Source organism: Maylandia zebra, linkage group LG16 (assembly GCF_041146795.1).
Source record: "Maylandia zebra isolate NMK-2024a linkage group LG16, Mzebra_GT3a, whole genome shotgun sequence".
Taxonomy (NCBI): domain Eukaryota; kingdom Metazoa; phylum Chordata; class Actinopteri; order Cichliformes; family Cichlidae; genus Maylandia; species Maylandia zebra.
This window is the reverse complement of record NC_135182.1, coordinates 11,470,131-11,481,942: the sequence shown is the minus strand read 5'-3', so window position 1 is coordinate 11,481,942 and position 11,812 is coordinate 11,470,131. Positions and strand designations below refer to the sequence as shown.

The window sequence follows — 11,812 nt, the reverse complement described above, 5'->3', positions numbered from 1 at the left end:
GGTCTTTGCCTTAAAGACCACAGCTTTTTGAGGTGGCTTCTGTTGCGATTTTGGTGCTCTACAAATAAAAGTGAAATGAAGTGTATAGAAGAGAGTGCAAACAAAGTGGAGTGGGTGAAGATGAATGTGAAAGGGAAGGTTTACAAGATGGTAGTGAGACCTGCTGCCATGTAGTGTGTTTTGGAGACTGTAGCACTAACAAAAAGATGGGAAGTCAAGCTGGACGTGGCAGAGCTGAAGACGTTAAAGTTTTCATCTCAGTATGACCAGGATTAGAAATTAGTACATCGGAGGGACAGTTTAGATTGAGCATTTTGGAGACAGCGTTAGAGGCAAGCCTGAGATGGTATGAACATGTGCAGAGGATGGATAGCAGATGTGGAATATGGAGCTCCCAGGCAGGATGGATGGATTAAACTGGTTTTAGTCCACAAAGAACAATCTGCTCTGTCTACATGGTGCTTGATGTCTGCCCATCTTACCAGAAATTACATTTGTCACTTGAAGTGGGACTAATTCATGAACAAATATCTGGAATGAAAATTACACTACGTCTTTATATAACCTACATCACTGCAGTCATCACAGCCATCTCTCTTTACACGCATTCATTTTTCATGCTTTGTGTTACTTATTTTTGGATCGTGTAACTGCGTTTCGGCCTCTCTCTGTATCCAGTGGATGGCAGCAGCGAGGGGTATTCTGCTTGTTGTTGATGCTGAGGAAGCTTCTCCTCCACTTCTGCATCTAAAGAGACAAGCACGAACTTCCTGTGTGATCTCCGTTCAGCTGACTTCACCCTGGCTGCCTCTCTGGGAGGCTTACAGGCTGTGCAGTCTGGGGGATAGAGAGCCTTCTGTGGGCGGTGTACAGCTCGCAGAGACGCTTGGAATATTCTTGCAGAAGCATCAACAGAAGATCAGCAGCAGCAGCCATAAATGTGGATTGTTTACACCGGTCGGTCGAGCCGTTCCTGCTTCCCCGCCTCCCAGCGACTCCGAGCGGCCGACTGTGCTCAGCAGCGTAGCCGCAGATAGCGTCAGTGAAACGGGGCTGATGGCCCTGGTGCTCGGCCCGGCCTCCATCACCCTCAGCGTCTGCCCGTGAGACTCCTAGAGAGCTACAAAGCCACACCGCTACACCTAGTCGCCTCAAGTCCCGTGGGAAGAGCGGAGAAAGGAGAGGCGGAGCGGGGCTCAGCATCGCACCGTGCATGGTGCTGCGGTGTCGGAGGGAGTGGATGTGCAGCCAGAGCTGACCCAGAGATGGCTGTTCTCAAACTGGCCGACCAGGTAGGACCAGCTAGCCAGTTAGCTTAGCTTCCAGACCTGCAGAAGCACAGTATTTCTCCTCCTGTGTGGTAGGAAAGTGTTTCAGTAGCACATGTTGTGCTATTTAGTTTTATACAGCCTAGAAAATAATAAAATAGATTCCTTCCCTACAGATTGGGCACAGGACTCTATCAATAAATTAGCATAACACTAAAAAAAGAAAATGGCCTTATTATTTGTTGTAAATGTCGTTAAAATGGTGACAGCTCATCTGTCTCACATTTCCTGTTCTGTTTCCTCCTGTAAGCTGTTAATGTCTTCAGTAACTACTGTGTTGAAGTCAAAGTACCCGAGTATGTCCCGGGGAAGGCCCCTAAGTTTGAAAACAATACTTTCAAGCTTTGTATTCTTGGACTTTGCTAAAATAGACTCGCACAGTTCACAGTTGTAAGTATGGATCACTGACTCTTTATGCATCCTCTCAGTGCAACCTGTCTGAATCAGGCTGCTTCCTCTTTAAGGTCCCCTCCCTAAAAGTCCGCCTTCAAACCCATTGGCCAGTTTCTGAAAGCCTGCAGAGTAGTAACACTCAGCCCATGTAAATTGTATTGCTTCTACTTCTGGGCCATCTTTTGCCCATGAGATGATTTATCATCATTTCATTTAAAATCTTTTAAAAACACTCATATAAAATGTGCATTTTGGTGCACACAGTATAGTGTAATTAATCTGTAACTGACTTATTAAACTTGCTTCTTGGTAAAAATGAACAAAAGCCAAGTATGTCTTTTGTTCTTATAGATCCTGCTTTTCTTCTTATATAGTGCTTTTCTAATCTGTTCAGTGGTAAACTGTGAATTAATGAACTAGCTGATAATCAGAAGCTATTGTGCTCTGTAATTAAACCGCAAAATTTAAAGTTGTCTTTGAAAAAGCTAAAATCTTCGTTCAGTGGGTATTGTTTTAAAATTTTTCTTAAAGAAATTCTTTTTCTGTTTATTGACTGATTGTTTCACCTTGAACATGTCGAAGAGGAGCTTAGAGAATATTTTACTTTGAAGGCGATTTAATCAGACAATTTTTATGTAGAATTCTGGCTGAAATATTTACTTGATGAATTATTCAGTATAATATTAAAATGATTTTAACCTGTCCATTTTTTTGAAACTCAATTTTTCAACCACAGTGTTTCTTTTTTTTCCTTTTTCTTTGAATTTAAAGTACACAGACTAAATTTGAGGTTTGAATTATTAGTTGAAGTCATTCACAGCTATCAGTTTGGCTCTTGTTAATTTCAAGATATCAACAAATCGAGCAAATTCTTTTAGTCTTAAATTAAACAAACAACATATGAAACAAAAATAAAGCAAAACAAAACAAACATACATAAATCAAAAACAAGAAATAAGCAAACCCCACCACAGTATAGTTTCTTTCATATGAAAAATACAGAATGTGTAACTTTGCAGATTCACAAGTTATGGAAAAACAAACAAACAAACAAAAACCCCCCCAAAAAGAACTGAAACAGCATTACCAGCAACGTTACCGTCCTGGGTTAACCCTGTTTTCTTCATTCTTATACTTATTTAAAATTAGGTTTTTATATTTTAATTTAAACTGGTTTATGTTTTTACTTTCTTTTCTGTTAGACTGTTCCATAATTTAACTCCTGCAATTGAGATAGACGTAGTTTTTAAAGTTGTTCTAGCACTTTGTATTTTTAAATTCCATTTCCCTCTTAAGTTATACCCACTTTCTCTTTCTATGAACAATTTACAGATTTCTTTTGGAAGCAATTTATTTCTTACTTTATACATTATTTGCACTGTTTTAAGCTGCACCAAGCCTTGGAATTTAATAGCTTGCATTTTGACAAAGAGTGCATTTGTATGGTCCCTGTACCTGTGCCCCACAATGAAAATGTTAGAAATGCTTACTGGCTGTATGTCAGCAGTGCTGTAATGTTTCAGATTCCTTGTGAAGGACCTCCAAAATGACCTCCAACTCCAAAAATTTAAATTGTCCCAAGGAGACATACTTGACATGATGTGTACAGTACTCTTCAGCAGAGGTTGAAAAATAAGAATTTTTATTTAAACAAGTCATAAACAAGCAGCCCTAAAGGTGTTCAGAGAAATATAAATTTGAACATTTACATTTAAAACTCGGGCACAGTCTGCGACTGTTATGTTACTTTACAGTCACACACTGGTTAAAAAGTACAATTAGACAAACTGCTACAAAAAGAATCACAAACGTGACAAAGAAACATTTAAAGGCTACAAAGAAACTTGTAACAGCTACAGGACACAATATTGCTACAAAGAGACACTTACTGGCTACAAAGAGATAGTTGTTGATAACAAAGACACACAACAGCTACAAATAGACAAATGATGGCTGCACATAGACAACCAGCTACATATGGGCAGAAAATGAAGAGATACACAGTGACTACAAAGATCTCTCTGTGGGCAGCAGCACAGATACACACCTCTCTGAGCAGATGTGAGCATGGAAGTGTAAAAGTACGTGATTTTGTAAATAAAAATTCAAAAGCAACACCACCTATTAAAACAGGACTTTGAGAATCACGACCCTCAGAGGTCCTTCATAATCTCACATTAAGATTTTTTTTCAACGTTAACTGACTCAGCATCTCTCTGCAGAGCTCTCATGTGGCCATGTGAGATATGTCTTGAGGGAAGCAAGAGCTGCTGTCAGAGTGTGTGTGTGTGTGTGTGTGTGTGTCTGTGTGTATGACCTAGAAGTGTAGCACTTCCTGTTATTTTCAGATATGCTGATGATGCCTGATAACTGGATGCCTCAAACTTTTTTCTTTTCATCCCGGGCTTATCAACAGCGGGTACCATAACAATCCCACTGCTGTAACGTCTCTTTTAACTTGTCATCTGCTGAATTGATTCCGAGGTTGACGTCATGTCTAAAATTCCTCGGATGTGTTTGTGAATAAACATCAACTTTTTTTTTCTCTCTCGTTTTTTGTGCGTGCGTGGAAATGAAAGACTCTGTGGGGTAAAAAAAAACCTCATCGCAGAACACAAAGGAAGTACAGGAAGTCGTTGACTTCTGACTTTGTGCCAAAGCACAGTTATGTGTCTGTTGTAGATGTGCACACGATTTGAAGCAGGTGAAACATTGAGACCTCTTTAAAAATGACTGCAAACAGAAGTAAATGGGAACGATTTTGTCCTTTTCAAATACGTAATTGTTCGTGTTAAACTCAACTTTCAAAACGTTCTCAACTTTCTTTATAATTAGCCCCAAACCATAGGATTGTCTTTACAAAGCTGAATAGTGGATCGTGTTCAGGAAATTACAAGGAACGTTTCCAGGTAATTACAAGGACAAAACGAAACTTGTTACGCTTTCACTGTTTGAGGAAGTCTGAAGTGTGCCACTGAGCCTGAGGAGAAGAGACTGAGCCAGTATGAGGCCTGTTACCTCAGGCATCAGCGGAAATTAAGGCATTGTTGCAGAGCACATATATTTCAGATTAGCCTGCTAGTGTGTTTGGAGGATGCCAGTGGAATGAAAACATTGGTAATCAGATGCAGGATGTTTGTGCAGTATAAGGTGGAGAGAGGATTGTCCTGCACCGGCCCAGAACCTCAGGTTCTAATAGCTGGTTCCACTCGGTTCTTGTTCACGATTAGTAAAATCAGTGTTCAGAAATTCCCCCAAAAAACACATGTACTGAATGCTAATGACCCAGCTTGCTTTTAGAAGCAGCACTCCATTAGCTTAAACAGGATAGCACAAGCCAAAACATGTTAATGGTAGCTGATTGATGAATCTAAACTGGACAACATTAGTCGTCTTGCAACCACGTCTTTGGCCTTCACGTGGAATTTAGGTTTAAGGAACTTTCATCTTGGCTTCATTTTTGCACCAACAAATAAAGCTCAGTGAATTTCCACGTCTTCTGCTGTTTGTGGCCCAAACAGGGTTCTATTAATTACTGATTTAGACCAAAGAAAAATAAGGTCAGGTGCTTTCATAAATGTTAAGCTAACATTAGCCTTTGGAAGCATTGCTACTCCACAAACAACAATGGCTCCTGACTAGTAACTAGTGTTAAAAACATCTCCCGCATCCCTATAACCTGTTGTTAAATCCAGGCTTTGTAGAGGATTACACCAGGTGTAGATGTCATAAAACAGTAACATTTAAAGAGATCAACATTGTCTTTTGTTTTTAATTTTAGTGAATGGAGAACCTTTAAAGTATTTATTACAGAGTCATATGTGTTCTGCAGTCTCATTGGTTGCACACCTCAAAGTTGAGATAGGTGGGACATGCCTACTTCAAGGCACTAGTGGTTTTGTTTTTTTGCCAGTAGTCACTTGAAACTGCTGAACGTCACTGACTTTCTTTGGTCTGTAGTCACCACCAAAAAAGTAGTAAAAATATTCATCAGCTTTCAGAGTTACTGCAAAAATTTTCTTCTAGTAGCTCTTGTGTGAGCACGTGTTCGATTTCTCTGATTTATAGAGTTTGGGCCTTTTAAACAGTTGACATACTTGAACTTGAGAATAGAAGAAGTGTGACTTTTTATTTAAAATATATAATTATTAGATCCTTAACACAAAAAGGCATATGTTATGGCCAAATATGTTTGGCTGTTACCGGCAGGCTGACACTGCACGTTGAAGAGCATTTTCTCATTGTTATTGGTTACTAACGGGATGTTGGTCACATTGGTTCTGCCTTAAGGCTAATGGGAAGTGTGTGTGTGTGTGTGTTTGTGTTTGCGTGCGTGTATGTGTGCAAGCTGCAATAATGAGCTCCTGTGTTTGAAATAGCCTGTGGGGATGATATACCAGGAAGACTAGTGCAGAAAGCCAAGTCCTGATGTCATTTCCTGTCTAAACCTGTCTTCCTCAAGCTTCACTGCATTTCTCACTTAGCATTTCTCTGAGTTATTGGATTTATTTACTAGAGTTCCCAACAGAGGACACTAGCTTTTCTACTAAGGTATTCCCCTGACACATCCTATGAATCGTTGCCTTCTTGTGGCAGTACCAGCCAACTCCTGAGAGATGCCAGCTGAGTGTTTTTGTTACAGCCACTAAGCATCGAGCTAAATATGCCTATAATCCTGACTCCATCACTGCAACTTTGTGAGTGTGGGAACGAGCATAGATGAGCTCATTTGCATTATTGTGTGACTCTGTCAGTGTTACACATTAGATCTGATCTGAACTAGCAGCTTTAAACATTAGTGTGGTAGAAAAGCAACTCCTGTGTACTGCAAGTAAAAGTAACAGCTACAGTCCTGCGACATGCTGTGCACACGTGTCTGCCTTCACTCTCAGCAGTGAGTGAGATGATGGATGCTGCAGCAAAATTACATTCAGGGGAATGAAACAGTCAGATGAGGAAGAAGTGTTGTGGCGTGCTGTATTTTTTAAAGCAGAAGTGAAAAACTTCTCTGTGGTTGGTTCCTCTCTCAGGTTTCTGAGAAGGAGAGACTGTGTAACAGGAAGTGAGGCAGGAGTAGCAGAAACGCACAGGAAGTGAAGTGAGGCCTCCCTCTGCTCAGCCTGGTTCATAAATAACACAATGAGCACAATCTACACATCATCTACATTTCGGTTTCAATCTTGCAAAATTTTAAATTGAGACATTTTGACTATATTTGTAATTGTGTTTTTAGTATTTTTTTAAGTAAAGGAGCTATATCTGTTTGTTTTTCACGTTTTCAAATGGGAGCATTTGCTGTTGTCTTTAAAAAAAATCATTTTCTAAAAACTGGTAGTCCTTAGCATCCTGTTACTCTTGTTCTCCAATACAAATTTGCCGCCTTCAGAATATTAATAATTTATAAAAATAACAATAAAGAAACATATTTAGATATTAATGCTTAAAATTTTTTGTAATGATATTAACCTGCTACTGATGTTGCTGTGACAATGATATCATAGCAACATAACATACTAGCCTAAAAAAAAGAATAGTTAGCTCCTTTGCTAGCCTGAACAAGCTAACATCACCTGCTATTTTAGCCCAAATAGTATAACACCAGTGATAATGACTTTATTTTGTTTAGGTTATTGTACATTAGATACAATAACCTAAACAAAATAAAGCTAGCTGATAATTTAATAGATTAAGCAGAATGAGATAAACTGAACCTAAACTGGGTACATTACCTGCAATCCTCATAGGCTAAAGTAGAAAATAGAGGTACAGTTTTAAAAAGTCATGAGTTTATATAATGTCAGTGCATAGATCATGATTGTGTTTCAGAATTTAATCCATGCTTGTTTCAAAACAGGTTAATCGTTAACAGAAATGTAATCAGGAAAAATGATATTCTCATACTTTGCTTCCAAAGAACCAGAACTTGTTCTAATTTGTCAGAATCTTCCTTTTCAGGGTTTGCCTTTGGACATTGGCTGCTGTTTCACTCGTGACAATTTTGATTGTTAAATTTATTTATTTATTTAATACAAACATTCCTCAAAAGCCTCTGATATCTGCTGTTTGGGCCTGTATTTACCTCACCTCTCTCATCCTGAAAAGAATAATAGGGGCATCGGAGACACTGAGCCCTTTTTTATTTTTGTGATGTGTATCTACCAAAAATTTTCCACAGTAGTTTGTCTCACAGAGAAACGGGAGATATAAGAAGTAAGGGAAGGCTTGCATTTCTTTTGTGTACAGTCTGCAGTTTTTGTACACGCTGCAGCTTTAAGTACTGCACACATAGGCAGCACTTCATACCGTGGGAAGGATCATAGCCTTTTGTAACGGCCGTAGTGGTCACGTGACTGTTCTTTCTCGTCCCCACAGCCTCCTCTCATCCAGGCAATCTTCAGTGGAGATTCTGAAGAGATCCGTATGCTCATATACAAGTCTGAAGACATCAACGCTCTGGTATGGTCACATGTACACCAAACAGGCATTCTGTCTCTGTGCATGTGAAACACTCACCTATTCATATTTTCCACAGAGCAGATGGTTTGTATTCACAAATAAACTGTATGCAGGTATTTACCTCACTGGCTGCTGCTGTGAAGTGGAGGAAGAGTGAGCTCTTTTTTTTTTTTAGCTCTTGGTTTCTACATTTATAAACATGACAGATGTGTATAAGTGACACATGATAAAAAGTTCACCCTGCATGTGCTGAATTTATAAAGAATATCAATCTAATTTAAGTGGTTTCACCATAACTCTGTTCATCCAGGACACAAATATTCACACAAAGCACTTGTGTTCTCGCCATCGTCTGTAAGCGTGCATGTTTTAGTGCAGAAAAAGTTTCCTTTGCCCAAAGTCAGCTTTTAGGGAAATAAAACTGGACTCGGTGGCAACCACCTTTTTCTTCGTTCCAACCCCCACTTCCTGTTTTAGAATGAGGGAATTAGGGCTCCGAGTTAAGAATCAGTAAAACCAGAGTTCAGGGTGAGTGTTTATTTACACATCTGCTCATATGGGTATAAATACACAACACATGTCGGGGCTGTCCTCTCTGCTTATGTCAGCCCACTCAGCCAGTGTGATGGGCATTTATTCAATGAGACGCTCTGAGCACGAGGTCACTGATCCTCTACTCATCTGTGACCTCATACCAGCTGCATGAATGGAAATAGCACTGGATTTAAATACTTATAGATTTCGTTATCAGATCCATCTGTTGATGGTACGCTGTATGTTTGGTAAATGTAAACCGAGGCTTTTGTGTTTACAGGAAAACTCCACAGAGCGCTCTAAATGTTGCTGTGCAGACTGGCTTTGCCTTCGAGAAAAATGCAGAACAACTGGAAGCATGTACAAAAGAGCCACACATAGACAAAAAACACCCCCAAAGAAACATAAAGACACATATAACTGCCACACAGAGACACAGAAACGACCACAAAGGGGCAACCCCCCCCACGACAACAACCACAGAGACTCGATCAAACAGCCGTAAAGTCATACAAGCAGATAACAGAAACCATCACAGAGGGAAAATTGCCAGAAGACAATTAGGACTGTAACTGTGTGACATGTGCTCATATGTGGGAGGGTCACTTGTCTCATAACGCACCACTGTTCCTCCATCAGGATGCAGAGAAGCGCACTCCGCTGCATGCAGCAGCCTTCCTGGGCGATGGCGAGATCACCGAACTCCTCATCCTCTCGGGTAAAACACGCCACGTCTTTCTTGCAGATTTCAGCTGTTTTTGTTGTTGTTTTTTATTGAATGAATGTAGATGTGGAGCTTTATGACATTTAAAGCATCCCAGATAAAATACAGTTAGCTCGTGTCCAATTTAAAAACAAACACACAAACAAACCCCTACATTGTTTTGATAATATTAAATTGGCTAAAACTTTACGTAGCCCGGCCACTAGCGTCCTGACTGTCGCCCTCAATATGCTTCATCATTTTCTGGTGAAAGTAATCACCGTATGGATGCATCTAAGGCTCATGTTAGTTGATGGAAGTGGAAGGCTGGTGTTTCCTGGAGCTGTGAGGAAATTTCCAGAGTGCTTTGTAAACGTGAAGTTACATCTTTTCCGTGTTTGCCATGCTGTGTTTCTGCTCTGCAGGGGCACGTGTCAACGCCAAAGATAACATGTGGCTGACCCCTCTCCATCGCGCTGTTGCATCTCGGAGTGAGGTGAAAACACACACACACACACAGGCAGTGCAGTCAGGGAACCTCGGTGTGTTTTACATGAAAGCAGACAGATGACTTTTCTTTTCAGGTCTCAACCAGAACTCACGCTGTTCTCCATCTTAAGGAATCTGGGTTACAGCAGTTCATTGGCTGCATAACTCCCAGTATCCATACTGGTAATTCATTATAGCAGGACTAGCTGAAGGATCCACTGGCTGTGTGCCCATTTATAGATACCAAGTATCATGGGTTTATATGTACACGTTAAGAGTGGTTAGAGTTTTAGCAAGCTCTTGCTTATTAGACTGTATGTATTTATGTGACAGATTAACTTTATTTTCAAATTCTGATCACTGTCTTTACATTTAAGTGCAAGATATTCCAACTGTTCAGAAGTCTTGATCCACCCCTCATTTCTTTGCCAGGGAAATGGGAAGTTGAAACATGACCAAACAACCAGGGAAATATAGTTTGTAAGGATAAAGCAGAGTTTGTACAATTCTTACAAGGCTGAAAGTCAATGTCTGGAATGAACATCCTAATTCACCAACATAGCCTGAGCTCTCTTTGGCAAGCTTCTGGGGTTGGCTGTAGCTCAGGTGGTAGAGCAGGTCAGGGGTTCGATCTCAGTCTGCTCCAGTCTGCATGCCAAATATCCCTGAGCAAGATGCTAACGCCGATGCATCCATCGGAGTATGAATGCATATGAATGTTAGATAGTAAGCACAGGAATGACAATGACGAGGGCCGGTATCCTGAAGTGTTTCCATGTGTCCCTGCTGCAACACACCTGACACCTAACCCTACTCAAGTATATTTAAATAAAAGTGCAAGTTTTAAAGAAAAAATGTATTTCTAAAAGTACTTTTATTGCACCTTATTCATTCACTCAGGAGCTGCTGTGACATGAATCAAATGGCTGAATTGCCACCTGCAGTCCAGTTCTATACAGTCTTTCTAATGACCAACTAATATTATTTAGCTGTGTTGCAGCAGGGACACATGGAAAAGTTACAGGACGCCGGCCCTCGAGGAGTTCGACACCAAAAGTACTCAAGTGAATGTACAAGTTGTGTAAAGTGCTTTGAGTACTCAGAGTAGAACAGAATAATCCTTTAATTGTCCCACAAGGGGAAATTTGGTTGTAACAGCAGCCAGAAAGACACATATACAAACAAACAGTACACAGGACACAGAACAGAAACATACGCAATTTTTCTTACATATTTAGATTAAGGATAATGGTTACTATAAACAGAGTACTGTACTATTATTAAGTGAAATAAAAATAACTACAGATAAGAGGCAAAGCAGGTTGTAGTGCGAATTGGTTGATTAAATTATTGCAGTTACAGCGCAGATGTAAACATCTGTTTGTTGGGAGCAGTTCTGATTGTACAGTCTGACGGCTGCAGGGAGGAAGGACCTGCGGAAACGCTCCTTCATGCATCGAGGATGCAGCGGTCTGTCACTGAAGGAGCTCTGCAGTTCAGCAACATGCATGGGGTGGGAGACTCTGTCCATCAGAGATGTTATTTTGGCCAGAGTCCTTCTGTCTCCCACCACCTGCACTGGATCCAGGTGCATCCCAGAACAGAGCTGGCCTTCCTGATGAGTTTATCCAACCTCTTCCTCTCAGCTGCCGATAAACTGCTGCTCCAACATACCACACTGTAAAAAAATGACAGATGCCACCACAGAGTCATAGAAGGTCTTTAAAAGCGCTCCCTGGACTCCAAATGACCTCAGCCGCCTCAGCAGGTAGAGTCTGCTCTGACCCTTCCTGTAAAGAGCATCAGTGTTGTGGCTCCAGTCCAGTTTATTATTCAGGTGAACACCCAGGTACCTATAAGAGTCCACTATCTCAATGTCCACTCCCTGGATGTTCACCGGTGTCAGTGT

At 40.5% G+C, this 11,812-nt stretch overlaps 1 protein-coding gene across 3 annotated transcripts in view; it reads left to right on the top strand.

Annotated features, from left to right (window-relative positions):
* The first annotated feature begins 702 nt into the window (after positions 1-702).
* The window catches only part of ankrd44 (ankyrin repeat domain 44), a 32,468-nt gene continuing 21,358 nt past the window's right edge, over positions 703-11,812 (top strand). Inside the window, exons 1-4 of one of the 3 annotated variants that reach the window (XM_076874672.1) lie at positions 703-1,292; positions 8,094-8,177; positions 9,351-9,429; positions 9,840-9,910. In XM_076874672.1, coding sequence (XP_076730787.1) covers positions 1,266-1,292; positions 8,094-8,177; positions 9,351-9,429; positions 9,840-9,910 — 261 coding nt within the window. In that variant the 5' untranslated portion in view covers positions 703-1,265. Of the gene's footprint in view, positions 1,293-7,247; positions 7,485-8,093; positions 8,178-9,350; positions 9,430-9,839; positions 9,911-11,812 lie in introns of those variants that run through there. The other 2 variants (XM_012924303.5, XM_076874673.1) reach the window with 2 other exon arrangements.